Here is a 15,118-nt window from a genome sequence, read left to right as displayed (position 1 = left end):
ACAACAGACCTTGCTAAAGAGGTTGCCCTCATCCTTCCTGATGTCCCCCTTTAAGCACTGAAAGGCCACAATAAGGTCTCCCTGCAGCCTTCTCTTCTCCAGGCTGAACAACCCCAACTCTCTCAGCCTGTCCTCACAGCAGAGGTGCTCCAGCCCTCGGATCATTTTTGTGGCCTCCTCTGGACCCACTCCAACAGTTCCATGTCCTTATTGTGCTGAGGCTCCAGAGTTGGATGCAGCACTCTGGGTGGGGTCTCACCAGAGCAGAGTAGAGGGGCAGAATCACCTCCCTTGACCTGCTGGCCACGCTGCTTTTGATGCAGCCCAGGATACGGTTGGCCTTCTGGGCTGCAAGCACACGTTGGCTCATGTCCAGCTTTTCGTTCACCGGTGCCCCCAGGTCCTTCTCTGCAGGGCTGCTCTCAATCTCTTCATCCCCCAGCCTGTATTGATACCAGGGGTTGCCCTGACCCCAGGTGCAGGAACCTGCATTTGGCTTTGTTCAGCCTCATGGGGTTCTTACAGGCCAACGTCTCCAGCTTGTCTAGGTCTCTGGATGACATCCCATCCTTCTGGTGTGTCAACTGCAGCACTCAGCTTGGTGTCATCTGCAAACTTGCTGAGGGTGCACTCGATCCCACTGTCTATGTCACTGATGAAGATATTAAATAGTACTGGTCCCAGTATGGACCCCTTAGGGACACCACTCGTCACTGGTCTCCATCTGGACATTGAGCCATTGACTACTACCCTCTGGATGTGACCATCCAGCCAGTTCCTTATCTACTAAACATTCTACCCATCAAATCTGTATCTCTCCAGTTTAGAGAGAAGGATGCTGTGGGGGACCGTGTCAAAGCCCTTACAGAAGTCCAGATAGGTGACATCCGTAGCTCTTTCATTGTCCACTGATGTAGTCCCTCCATCATAGAATGTCACTAGGCTGGTCAGGCAGGACTGCCCTTGGTGAAGCCATGCTGGCTGCCTTGCATCACCTCCCTGTCCTCCATGTGCTAAGGCTTCTAGGAGGATCTGTTCCATGATCTTCCCTGGCACAGAGGTGAGGCTGACAGGACAGTAGTTCCCTGGGTCCTCTTCATACCCTTTTTAAAGATGGGCACAATGTTTCTCTTTCTCCAGTCCCCAGGGACTTCACCTGACTGCCATGACTTTTCAAATACCATGGAGAGTGGCTTAGCGACTACATCAGCTGATTTCCTCAGGACTCTGGGATGTATCTCATCAGGTCCCATAGACTTCTGTATATCCAGGTTCCTCAGGTGGTTTGTGTGAAAGGAAATTATCATGTTTACTTCTAAATGCGTAGTATGGTGCTGGCCATCTCCTTGATTAGTGTTTTTATAAGATCCTTTTCTAATGGGGCAGTGTTCTAGGGAGTGCTGTAGTAATTTCAAATTGATGTAAATTTGTAAACTTAGTATCTACTAATATCTCTTTTAACTTGCCAAGTTAAATTGATGTGATCCAAATATACTTTTGTACTGATGGAAATGGAATAGCCAGATAACTATTTATAGTTTCACTTTTTCTACTAGTCATTTGTGAGGTAATTTTTTGTGAATATTAATATGTGGTCTTTTTTACATATATAGTGGAGTGTTGGGGGTTTTGTGGTTTTTTTTTCTGTAGGATATGTGCAGTGTAATTAGTTTTTAACTGTAAACATTTTGAATTGCAATTCTAAATAGAAACCAGAGCATAATGCAGATAATCATAGAACTTCCTGTATCTCATGGAGAAAAACTATCTGGTATATTCAGAGCAGTAGAAAAAGTCTAATAGGTGTTGTTTTGTTTTACCTTACTTTTTAAAAAAATGTATGCTATTTTATATAAAGCTAGCACGGAAGCAACTAACTGGGAGACATTGTGTTGGAAATAATTTTTTCCTTCTTTGTGCAGAGTTCGTGGCGTTTGTGAATGTCACGCATGTGGGCAGGCTTAACATTGCTTTTATTCAGGGTGAGTTTGTCACTCCTGGCAAGAAAGAAATCAATTGCCAGTAGATGTGATGAGGTTTAGTCTGAAGATAATTAATGTTGGACTGTGACAAATCCTTCATATTAATTAGTAGGAACAATTTGTTGTGACAAGGACACCCCCCCCCCCCCCCAATTAGCTGACAATTTATAACTGAAGAACAGGGATTGACTTAAAACTTAAGACACTTCAACACGTTAAGTGAACGTAATTAAAATAAATGAGAAGTGCATTTCGCACTCCTCATTTTAATTATGTGAAAGATACGTTTCCATGTCACTTTGTTTATTTGAGCATGTTGTGTGTTAATTCAGACACTGTGGATATTATTCTGTCTATATTTTTAAAGTAGAAACACTGTGTTTAGCAAAGCTTAAATAAATTCCCAGAATTTCACAAATCTCTTCAATGATGGAAAGGCAGTGTTTAGTCTTTTTGTTTGTGTTGGAAATAAAATAAAATAAAAGTAGAAAATTTCAGGTCCACATTTCTAATTTAGCTATTTTGAGAAATATGTTTATCAGATCTTAATGAAAATATTTGATTTTGAATTTGTACAGTCATCTTAACCTGACTTTCTGGGAAATCTTGTTGGAGTAGTGTTTTGTTTGAGGGGGTATATTACTACATGGTGGAACTTCATGTACTCTTGCTTTCATATTTCTGCTGCCACAGCTTGTCTGCTTCTCTAATCTGTTTTATATAGCGTCGGATAGTAATAATCCATGGAAAAATGGAAGTGTTTAGTGTGGGAAGTACACAGAAATATGAACCTAAACTAAAAGGGGAAATGTACTTTGAAATTTGGCACAATAGTATTTCCTAGTAATGTGTTGTATCATTTGGGAGAATCTGATGCATTTATTTTGGTGTGCAGCATATTGCACGTTATTTCTTTAATTGTTTCCAGAGGTTTCTAATGTATTAACAGAACTAAAAAATGGAAAGGAGCTGTTTGCAATGTATTTTGCCTTTTTTTTTTTTAACACAAAACTTGTCAGAAATTGTAATTTTGAAATGCAAAGCCACAACATTATATTTTCAGTTTGGCTTGATTTCATTAGAGAACATGACTTTAGTGATTTATGCTTGGAAGCGTTTATGGACAGTTGAAGGGAGAATTGCTGTTCCCTCACAGCAGTATGTGATCTTCTCAGTGGGCTCCTCAGCTCTGCAGCACCTGGTTGACGTCCAGACGGTGTGTGCACATGCATCCCCCAGCCTGCACATCTGCACCCTGGGCCCTGCTGAAGGGGTGCGTGAGGGAGAGGAGGATGCTGTTGGTCTGTCAGGTCATACTTACTGGGAAAGGGGAGGAACTGTTGGTGTGGATTGTATGGCACGGCAGGAAGAACAGAGTGTTGTTAGGAAGGCTTCTTTGTGGTACTGCCCTGGCATAGTTTGTGTAGGGCGTTCAGGATGCAAAGTCCATGGGAAAATGAGTTTCATTCTGGTACTCATTGTTAGTGAAAGCGTTAGCTTTCAAATGGAAAATACCGCTACCCCACTGGAAGAACAGTACTAATATTCAAGTGTCGTGTACCACATCCAGTTTATGAACTGGATTTCATTGCTTAAGTCTTAAGCATTGGTATAATTACTGGTCTTCTCAGTCTCTTTAGCATTTCAGCCCAATGAATGTGACAGATTATATATCACAGTAATTGTTTCACAGTTTGAAACTGTACAGGGACTATGTAACAGTTTTTTGTTTACTAGTGATTTCTCTTTGCATTCATAGGACTGGAAAATAATACAGCGAGAATCATGGTTTCTAAAAATTCTGAACCACAGAACCCCTTCCTGTGGAATTCCAGAAAGGAATTCCAGAAGCTACAAAGGTTTCAATTCTGCATTAGCTCTGCTTACTGAAAACACTACAAAAACATTTTTGTTCTGAGACAGTATATTTTTATTTATCTTCAATATTCTTATTTCTTTCAAGATACTGAGGTATGAAATAGCATCTAAACTACTTATTTTCTTTTCCTCCAGGCTGCTGAATCAGGAATAATAAAAGTGAAAACAATAGCTGCACGGAACACTGATATTTTGGCAGGTAATTATTTGCAGTGCAATGGGGAAAACAAACTTGGGCCACACATCAAAATGTTAAAAAGATGTCTTGGATATGTGTAACAAACCTACATGTCTTTTCGTGTGTGCTATATCAGTGATGCTTTACTTTTGGGCATGTAGCAAAAAATCCAGTAGCATGAGAACTTTTTAATAGTACTTTTTAATGCTAGTGCTATACTTACGCTGAGGAAGGTCTCCATTTTCAGTTGTGGCTCTATGAAAGTAATCATCCACTTAGAAAAATAGCATTAAATGCTTTGACTCCAAATTCTCAATGTTTTATTCACTGTCTATATTCACCACAGCTATTGTTGACTGCTCTGTGTGGAGTTCTGCAGTATTATCCTCATCGTGTGTTTAGTATGAGAGTCTAGCCTTTGGAGAATTGTACCTGGCAGGCAAAAATCCATCTTAATCTGAGACAAGGTCATTCAATTTAAGATGTACCATTGTCTTGAGGGACGGGAGAATCTTGTGAGTTGCAGCTTTGTAAGCGCTTAAAACATTATCACTGACTTTCTTCAGCTTTATTAAATAGCATGTAAACTGGTGGCTTCTTGCCGATTGCTGGTGAAGCCTTTGGCAGGATTTGAATCTCCCTGTATTAGTACTTGAGTGTCTACCTCAGCTGTAGTAAAAACTCCTTAAAATGCTAAATTATTTGAAAGGTCCAAATGAAATAGATGTAAAACTATTTCTTATTTTGAGGTATGTAAATCAGATATTGGTAAGGAGGGACTTTCTAGGATTATTTGAAGTAGGAGTCCCACCCCTCAATATTTCACTTTAATGCCTCTTTTTTATTTGTTTATTTTCTTTGTTTTTACTGCTGTCATGAATGCTGACATAAGTGGGAAACTATGCCAGGTAATGTCAGCTATATCAAAATACACAAATGAACGAGAGAAATCTCTAGTTAGTCATTTGGGAAGTTGTCAATGTTCTTCAGCATATTACTGTATAAAGAACTTTATATTTTAGAAAGCTAGTTTGTAATCCTGCAAAATTCTTTGTTTTTTAATCTTCATTTCTAAGTGAAGAGGTGTGAAAGATCATTGATTCTGGCCAAGGATAGACAATCTTTACTTTTACCTTTTTGAGGGAATACTTTCTGGTAGTTGGTCAAATTTTGTAAGTACTTCTCCTTTGGAAGGTTTAAACTAGAATGTAGTTAGTATTCATTTCATTCATCAAAAAAACTGTGCAGATTTGTTGTTAGGAGGTTTGGAAAACCAGCAGGTCCTAAAAGTTATTTTGATTAGTTGATCTTTGCTAATAGGTTAGTAACTTTTTCCCCAGTAAGAAACTGTGGAACAGAGGGGAGCATATACTTTGCCTGCACATTATCCAACATTCCACAGTTTAAACATAATGCCGTTCAGCAGGGCCAGTTCTTTATGGACTCTTGTGTTTTTTGAGGTATCAGCTGTAACCTAATAATTTAGGTAAGTTAATGTCAAGATCTCTGTTGTCTCCTATCTGCTATTTAATTTTTTTTTTAGTAATAATAAAGCTGCAAAGGCTGCTGTAATTGTGAATCTAGTGACGTAGATACTTTTTGACTGCTAGATGATTTAGGAACATCTACTAGACATTCTAATAATCTAAATATATGTTTTGATTGGGGATATGATTTTTCGTTATATTTTGATGTAAACTGTCATTTCATTAAAATAGATGAAAACGACTGTATCAGATTGCTCTGAATAAGCTGACCTGATGCTTTCTTGAAGCATTACACTGCATAGGATTATAATTTTTAGGAAAATAGATGCAATCTTAAAATGACAAATACTCAGAGGTAATGTTAGGTCTGGTGAGATGTGTTTAACCTGCTAGAACTTGGAGGTCATTGTTCTAACTTTTTTCTTCCTCTTGGAAAAGTTAAGTTGAACAGTTTCAAAGTCTTCATTGTTGGCAGTATGTACGTGCTTTATAATTTATTTATGAGGATTTGAGTAATTCCAAAAGAGAAGTGAGCTTCTGCTTTATATCGCAGGAGATAAATGTGAGAAGTTATTTCCACGTGGCTCTGACATGTGCAATTCATACTTCTGTTTTGGAAGTTCTTTTAAAAAAAAAGAATTATAGTCTTGCTGATGGAATGAAGGAGTAAGTTTTACTGTCCCAAAACTTCTTTTTTGATGTGGTTCGTTATGATAGAGTTCTTTTTTAATATATTCTTACATAATTTTGGTAGCAAAATGGAAGCAGACCTGGATATAAGAAAATTTTTGTGTATTTTAAGACTGAAGCTAATATAATGATTTGTACCAAACCAGAACTATGAAACATTAATTTTTCAGCTTCATAAAGTAAAAATCCTTGTATAGATCTTATTGTGAGATTATTGTTTTTAATGGATTACAGGAAAAGGACTGTAAAAGGTTTGTCTTGTTGCTTATTAACTGTCATGTCATTTTTGCCATTCAGAACTTTATCATGAGTCTTATGGGTAAATGGTTTGAGGTATCTTAAAATTTTGCTGTCTTCTTTTTGCATGATGGCTAGCATTTAATGTCAATTTGGAAATTTATATGAGTGAAGAAGCATTTGTGCCCGTGTTAGAGTGAGCTCTCTGGGCTTTGTTTGCCATGTGTTGTAGGTGTTCATAGACTATACAAGCAGCTTAGACATCTAGCTCACATGTAGACACTGACAATTAGATGCCTAAATGGCGTGTCTTAATTGGGAACAAACTTCTGTTTTTGATTAAGAAGCCAATGTTTTGTTTTTAATTTGAAAATCATGGGGTGTTTCATAAGAGAATGGTATTGGTGGATATAGTTTATGCTGTATATTTTAAAAACAGGTTTATTTCCTTCATGGTTAAGTTAAAAAAAAACCCTGTTGAAATCAAAGCAGATTGTTAAACAGGCAGCGAACCTATGTATTCATTCACATTTATGCTGACATTTTAATTGTTTTTGATTAGGCACTTGGTGCAAAGTCAGCCTCTGTCAGCTGGTTGTAAAGCCTGTACTGGCTCTGAAGAGGCTGGCCAAACTATGAATCCTATATGTGTTAATATCACCCTGTAAGAGCTATTACCTTATAGGAAGTTGGCATCTATAGTTACACTAGCGTTTGTTTTCATAGGAATTTGTTAGTCATGGTAGTGCTTCAGTTGAAAAATATCACTAAAATACGTTTTTGTAGCTTTTACCTTGATTTTTTTTTCTTTTAATTAGTTGCAGTGTTACTAAATAACAAACCCTCTTGAGAGCCAAACTTCAAATTGCTCAATAGAAAAAATACAATTGATCATGTTTGCATTTTTGTGTGAGAATGTATTTTTTGTTTGTGGTAAGATCTATGCTCTAAAACTGGGTGTGAAACTTTTTCATGAACGCATTTCTTTCATTACATGCAGACTAAAACACTGTGTATGACATTCAGTGTAAGAACACACGTTGAACTTTCAACTGTGAGGAAGTTTTTAATATCTGAAATAGTGATGAGCAGCTGAATTCTTAAAAGGTTGCGTGAATCAACAACCACGCCTGCAAACAGAAAAGCGCTCATCGGTCAGAGACATGCTTTCCTTTCATCTTTGAGAAATACCTTCTTCCTTTTTAGTTTTATGAAGTTTATCTAGATTTCTAGAATTATGTTTATGGGGAAGAACTTTTTTAAAGTATCAGTGTGGTATGTTGTATTCAGTATGAAGTTTTTTCTCCTCATTAAAAAAAAAGTTAATGAAATATGTTTTCTCTTGACAAACTTTCATTTTAAGAAGCTGCCCTTTCTCACTAAAACACTGGTTGAGAAATTCACAGCCAGGTGTATGTACTCAGGATGCAAAGAGTCCAGCCTCTTTCTCCTCCTGTTTTGTTGGTGGCATTTTGCTGTTCCCCTTTGTGCTGCGTGGTTTGATGTATCTCTCTGTGCTACACTTGTGTTGCTTTTGAAGTCAGTGCCAAGGGGGAAGCAAAGCAGAAGGAGAAGGCTACCAGCCTGAGGCTGGTCACCACAGCAAGGCCAGGGAAAGCTCTGGGGTGGACAGAACGTTACAGGTTCTTACTAACCAAATGGACTCCAAATGGCTGTTTCGGATTTGGAAAGAAAACGTTGCTTGAGTGTGTAAGGGAGAAGGTGCTTGGGATTTGAGCCTCAGCCAGGGTAATTGTGGAAGTGAGCTGCGGCAGTCTAGCAGCTGTCTTCTCTTGGCTTTTCCCTGTTAAGTTCCAGATTTCCAAGACTGGAGACTGTTTTTTACTAATAGGTATGATTAACAAATTTTGCATTGTATTCTTCAGTGTTAAACATTGACTGCTTCCATATCTCTTTTTGAAAGCATTGAAAGAGAACAGTTCAGAGGTAGTTCAGCCTTTTCTAATGGGTTGTGGAACAAAGGAACCAAAGATCACTCAGCTGTGTCTAGCAGCCATACAGAGGCTCATGTCCCATGAAGTTGTTTCAGAGGTAAGATCAATCTTTATATAAATATTCCAGTGTGAGAAATACAGGCCTCAAACTGAAGGTGAATGCTTTTTTTGGGGGGAGGTTTTTTGTATTACAGTGAACATAGTCTGCAAAGTATTTTACTCATATGTTTTTAAAAAATTGTAATTTAAAAGAAAATCTTTTTGACAATGAAAAAGGAAAAAGAAAAAAAGGTGAGGAAATATTAGTAAATTCTAGAAGGAAATTAATGAAAATTCAAAACAGCTTGTTTAGTTTGCATTCTTACACTGCAGGAACAGAACAGATAATGGTGCTTGATAAATACAATTCTTAAGGTGGCTTCCACAAAATTTACTCTGTGATATTGTTATGTATTTTTTTTTTTACATGTTACTTTTAAAAATAAGATAAAATGGATGCACATTTCCTGCAACTGTAAATGTCATGATATATTATGGTATTGCATGTGTAGTGTGTTAAAAAGCTGGTGAAAATAATACTGTTAAAATACACCTTCATTTGTGCTTGTGTAATGTAAAATTACACTGTTTTTTCTCTCATATGAATGGATTCTGAGGGTAAAATGTCTTTATACTGTCTCTCATATATTTCCAAGTAGAAGATGAAGTGCACACTTTAATTTGGACCACACATTAAGAGATTTCTGCTGTCAATTCTCTAAAAATATTTTGGGAAGCTTGTGGCAATGAAATTGGCTTTATGTTCTCAATGTAGTCCTATGGTATAGGCAAACAGGCAAATTCAGTTATGGTATCCATTTATGACAGTCCTATTCTTACATGTGTGCACATGATACACTAGTATGTAACATCTTAATTGTTAGCAAAAAATTATTTTTTTGTAGGCTGCAGCAGGAAACATTATAAATATGCTTTGGCAACTGATGGAAAATAGTCTTGAAGAACTCAAATTGCTTCAGACAGTTCTTGTACTTTTAACAACCAATACAGTTGTGCATGATGAAGCACTGTCCAAGGTAAGAATTTGTTAGTGGCAACTACAGCACTTAAAATATTCAAGAGGAAAAACAGGGAGAAATTTTATATATGAAGCATTTGGAAAGAATGGAAGAGGAGGGGGCTTTCTTGATTCTGCTGTGTCCCTATTGTCTTTATAGCTAGACTCTGGAAACAGGATTTCTTTTAGCTTCCTTTTCAATCTGTTTTTTTAATTCCTCCACAATGATACATTTCTGACTTAATGGGAACTTTAAATAAAAATATTGGGCTAATGATTGTCCTCCTCATCTGCTAAATTCATCGTATGCATGTTTTCGAACTGAAATCAGAGCACATAACAGTGTGTAAGTTCTCACTAATCAAGCAAGTATTAGAAGCTGCCTGCCACCCTTAAATACCTTTTGGAAGCAGTGCAGTTCTTGCTCTTTCAGTCAGAACTGTAATACCTTCATTGCATAATTTTAAACATGTACCATTTTGGATATTATGTTTGAACTAAGACAAAAAAGAGGGAATCTGATCCATTTTAATCGTAAGTTATGAGAGAGTTCTCTCTGAAGGAGGAACGTTGTTTACCCATCTCTGAATTGTGAAGTTCTGTTTAAAGTAAATTCTTCTAGATTATGTGTTATAATTTTTTCACTTTAACTTAAGAAAGTTTTTTTTCTTCTTAAACAAATCATTCTAAATTGCTGGTTTGATTATGTTCCGCCTTCGGTGTATTGGTTTAATATGAGTGTTTTGGGGGTTCTTTTGGGTTTGGTTGGGTGTGGTTTTTTTTGTTTTTTGGTTTTTTTTTTTTGTTTTGAGGGAGCAGAATTGAAGAATATTTTTTGATGGCATTCTGTTCTGGTGGAAGGTTTTCAGTTTTTCTTTGTTTCTTTGTGGTTTTAATAACTTTCTAACTGGTTAAATGTGAGGATATTGAAATAATTACTGATCTACTTAACCAAGGGAAGGAAAAACATGAAAGGAAAACGAAGCTAAGTTACAAACATCTGCTGAAAGCAGGAAGATAATGGAAAATTTATAAAACCTATAAATGGCAGAATAGAGATTTGTTAAGGATTGAATGGTTTATCTGTAGGTTCTTTTTTGACTTGGTAAACAAATTACGTCAAAGACTCTTCAGCACTATCTTGTTTCTTTTGTTCCAAATCACGCTCGTTTTTGAAGTGAGGTGCTATGTACTTAGGCAGAAGCATCGTGTTTGAAGAAAATGGAAATACTTTAGAAAGCAGGATTGTCAGTCATTAGCTGGGTAGCAGATGTTTTTTAACAACCTTCAACGTTGTTTGATCAAGTCTGAATCGAGGCTCTAGGAGACAGTTGCTGTTTAAGTTCACCGTACCTCTCCCTTCTGCTTCTCATCACTTCCTTCATTTACTCTTCTTCCCCTGCCTCCATATACCTCCTCTCTCTCTTCCCCCTTATCCTTAGGTTCCTGGTATCTACATCCTATTTCACTTAGCTTTTTTGTGTGTGTCTCCCAAAGACATTTTTCATCATCCTTTATTTGTTCACCTCTATAATGTCTAGAAACTTTCTACTTTTGGACACCAGCCACACGAATATGTGGGCACAGTCATATCAAAGAAGGAAGGAAGGTCTTTCCCAGCATGTCTTTCACTTGTCTTGTATCCTGACCCAGAAGCATGCTCACATAATCTAATTACTGGAGAATCTAATTGCTGTACTTCTAACAATTTCCTTACTGCATGTTAAAATCTAGAACCCTGAGAAATGTATAATCAAATTTGGGCAGACCCTGACAGCGGTAAGAAAAAAAAAAACCACATTCCTGACAGAGCAATAGCCTGTAAAATTTCCAAGTGTTATCCAAGGCCTGAAATTGCTAGAGTTTCTCAGTTAACCAAATAGTTTGGGGTTTTTTTTCCATGTTGAAAGGTTCTTGGAGAAAATCAGTTTGAGCCAGACATATATTCATGGTTCAGCTTGACTGTTGATTTAAATTAAGAAAATTAGGGGTACACCATATTGAAAAGCCTCTTAATATAGGCACTGCTTTTAGATCAGAGGATCATGCAGGATCTTCTGAAAGTCCAGAAGTTTGTGATTGTGTTGTAAAATTCCAAACTAGCATCATTTGTGAGAAGAAGAAGCAAAAGAAAATTCTGAATCTTGTATGGCTTAGAGCATGTAGTGCTATGGCCGGGTGTGGCTGAAGTTCATGCAAGTGCAAGAACACAGAATAAGGACAAAATAACAAGAAATACAGGTTTCACTATATATACAGATGTTAATTTTCAAAATTAATTATAAAATAAGTATTAAATTATGTGTTAGAGGTAATATGAAATCCAATGGGAAACAGTATTCAGGTCACTTCCAGCACAATGACACATTAAAATATGCACCTTAGAGAGGAATAATAGCAGCTGAGGCAACGTGATTGTGAAAGTATTGTGATTTAATGTAGGAGAGGAATGGCATTTTAGCTTTGGAGTTGAGTGACCTTTCTGTGATTAACTGTATAATCCTAATGTCCTTTTGACATAAATATTCATACAAGTTGTTTTATGTGGTTGATTACTGTTTATCCTCTGTATGGTGATTGTAGTTTTATTAGCACATTATAATGTCGTCAGTTAATACCACTTCTAGATTACCTTTGGGGAGGATGACTCAAGAGATTTTTGGCTAGGGTGATCCATAAAACTTACACTGGTTCTTCAAATTTAAAATTATTAAATCAGATTTTTTTCAGGCAACCTTTTGACAAACTAGTGGCAAGCATTCCTCAATCAACTATCTTGACTCTTCGCTAAAGGATGAAAATATATTGTTATAAGCTGATTTTTTTTCCCCCCCTTTCAGGCAATTGTACTTTGTTTTCGATTGCACTTCACGAAAGATAACATCACAAATAACACTGCGGCAGCTACAGTGCGGCAGGTAGTTACTGTTGTATTTGAGAGAGTGGTGGCTGAAGATGAACGATACAAAGGTTGGCATACTTTGTACTCTTGCTTGTATTAACCTGTTTTTTGGACATACATCAAATGTATATCTTTTTTAGATAAAGAAGTAGTAAAAAGTCTATAAACGTTATTTTCAAAAATCAGACATTATTCATTTTTACAGTCTTTTATACATTTGCTTGTATTCAAAGGAGACGAAAACCTTAGCCATTGTGTCAGTCCAAGTCAGTACAGCAATATATAAAATTAGGTTTTTTTCAAGCTGTGAGAACTGGTCTTCAGGTTAGTGCTGTGAAGGAATTTGAGGTGAGGGTGTCATTTAGGAGGAAGGTACCTTAGATTACTGGGTGTGTAAAATGTGGAAATAGTAGTTTTGAAGAGAACGTTTATTGGAAAGGAATGTTTGGTATTGATGATCATTGGTATTCAATCTAACTTTTATTTCTGTAGACATGATAAGTTGCAGAAGAATTACCTGGCTATTCTCCTAGAATCTTTTTGTAAGAGCACTTAATGTGTACTTGATTTCCAACAGTTCCTTTGTTCACAAAACTGGTTTTTGTTTTTACACAGGTACTATTGACCAGCCAGCTGCAGTTCAAGGAAATAGTAACAGAAGATCTGTCAGTACACTCAAGCCATGTGCAAAAGATGCATACATGCTTTTTCAGGTAGTTGGGGAGAATATATTTATACACCTGCAGTTATGCTTGGGTGCTTCTATATCTCTGTAAGAAGTTTCAAAAATCTGCTGTTGGCATATTGACCCAGTCCTTAACCACAGCCTCAGTCTTTCTTACGCGCATTTATTGTAATTGGCAATGATATGCTGTATCCCAGGGGTATGACTGGAAAATTAAGACAAAGTGGCCTAGGAAAATATTTCACTATAAATCTTAAATAATAGCTAAGCATGCATGTCTGCATTAAATTCAAGATTCCTTTTTCCATGAGCCAAACATTGCTACTATAGCAGCAATAGTCTTGCTGCTTGTGCTTGGTATTGTGTGTTAAAGTCAAGAATATAATGAAAAGTAGTAGTTGTATTCATCATACCAATAAAAATCTCTTTGAATTAGCAAATTTGCTGGTCTTGAGATTTTTTTGAGAGCAGGAATGAACATAATTAGTACGAGGATATCAGGAAAGTTTAAAAGTTCTTTTAAAAAGTTTTTTGCTTAATAAATTAATGTAAAACAAGTCTTTGAGGAAAAATTATGTTGAAATTGGCAAACTACTCATTACAAAGGTGGGAGAGAGCATAGATTTTGTTGTAGATTCAGAAAACTTATGGTGGTTACAGGACTCTGCAGAGAATGTAAATGTTACTGTATTTCTTTTTAAGGATCTTTGTCAGTTAGTTAATGCTGATGCTCCCTACTGGCTCGTGGGTATGACAGAAATGACCCGGACGTTTGGCCTTGAACTTCTTGAGTCAGTCCTCAATGACTTTCCACAAGTGTTTTTACAAGTGAGTAGCTCTTGGAGAGAGAATAGGAAGATTTTTATTCATGTGTAGCAAAATTTAAACATCATTAAGTCCTCTCTAATTTAGTGCGAGTACTGCTTTTCAAAAGGACTTGTAGCTTTTACATGTCGGGTTTTTATGATAAAAAAGTACTGTGTGCTTTTTGTCTACTGTTTTCTATTCCCGTACGCTTTATTTGTGTTTGTGTGTTTTGTAGAGCATGTTGTACTCTGTCTCACTTTCGGTTTTGCCATTTGTATCTCCTCCAAAGGCGCATTTTCTTATCTTGCACAATTTATGACAGCTCTGTAACTTAGTTTGTGGCATTGTTATTTCTACAAAAACATTAACTTTGCCCCACTTGCAAAGCAGCAGAAATCATGACTACAAATTTTGTGGATCTAGCGTATATAAATGCACCATGATCATACAGTAACACATTTTAGCAGACAGTAGCTAAATTAAAAAATAAAATTTATAATAAATTATGCATTAGCAGCCTATTTCAATTTGCAAAATAGAAAAAAAGGGATACATGATACGAACCCGACCATATTATTTCATCATGCTTTTTGGTAGCTTTGCAGTGGTGGGTGCCATTCTTCCTTTTCATTTCCTGAGCATGTGATTTATACCAAGATTTACATAACTTCAGAATACTTGATCATAACAGTAAATGTAAATAAGATGCATAATCAGAGATGCTGGTAGCAGTTAAAGAATATCTGCTTATAATTTGTTCTGTTTTCTTTTTCAGCATCAGGAATTCAGTTTTCTTCTTAAAGAAAGGGTATGCCCTCTTGTTATAAAGCTCTTCTCCCCAAATATCAAATTCAGGCAAGGTTCCAGCACATCATCTTCCCCAGCACCAGTGGAAAAACCATACTTCCCCATCTGTATGCGTTTGCTGAGAGTAGTTTCTGTTTTGATTAAGCAATTTTACAGTTTGCTGGTAAGAATATGGTCAAATTGTCTTCATGCAATGGTGTTTTTCTGTGTATATGCCAGTACTGTGATCAAGAATAGTATTAACTAGTTTTTGGGAACTGTTGACATATCCTGAAGGACCAAAAGTCTAAATATTCTTTTCCTTTCATGTGTGTTTGTGTTTTCATGTATTCTACATGTACAATTTTATTAAAATGGGCTTGTATAAATTCTCAGAGTAGATTAGCTGTTGTCTTTTCTGTACTTGATGGCCTTTCAGTTAAGGTTTTGGGAACCTTTTGATCTTATGTTGTT

The 15,118-nt window shown here is 36.6% G+C and overlaps 1 protein-coding gene across 2 annotated transcripts in view; it reads left to right on the top strand.

Annotated features, from left to right (window-relative positions):
* The window catches only part of MON2 (MON2 regulator of endosome-to-Golgi trafficking), a 74,046-nt gene that overhangs the window by 12,908 nt on the left and 46,020 nt on the right, over positions 1–15,118 (top strand). For both annotated transcript variants that reach the window (XM_075080934.1, XM_075080933.1), the window contains exons 2-8: positions 3,996–4,059; positions 8,377–8,504; positions 9,352–9,483; positions 12,305–12,434; positions 12,982–13,079; positions 13,754–13,879; positions 14,634–14,828. In XM_075080934.1, coding sequence (XP_074937035.1) covers positions 3,996–4,059; positions 8,377–8,504; positions 9,352–9,483; positions 12,305–12,434; positions 12,982–13,079; positions 13,754–13,879; positions 14,634–14,828 — 873 coding nt within the window. The remainder of the gene's footprint in view (positions 1–3,995; positions 4,060–8,376; positions 8,505–9,351; positions 9,484–12,304; positions 12,435–12,981; positions 13,080–13,753; positions 13,880–14,633; positions 14,829–15,118) is intronic.

The sequence above is a fragment of the Phalacrocorax aristotelis genome, chromosome 1 (assembly GCF_949628215.1).
Source record: "Phalacrocorax aristotelis chromosome 1, bGulAri2.1, whole genome shotgun sequence".
NCBI lineage: Eukaryota > Metazoa > Chordata > Aves > Suliformes > Phalacrocoracidae > Phalacrocorax > Phalacrocorax aristotelis.
This window is presented reverse-complemented; position numbering and strand designations above follow the sequence as displayed.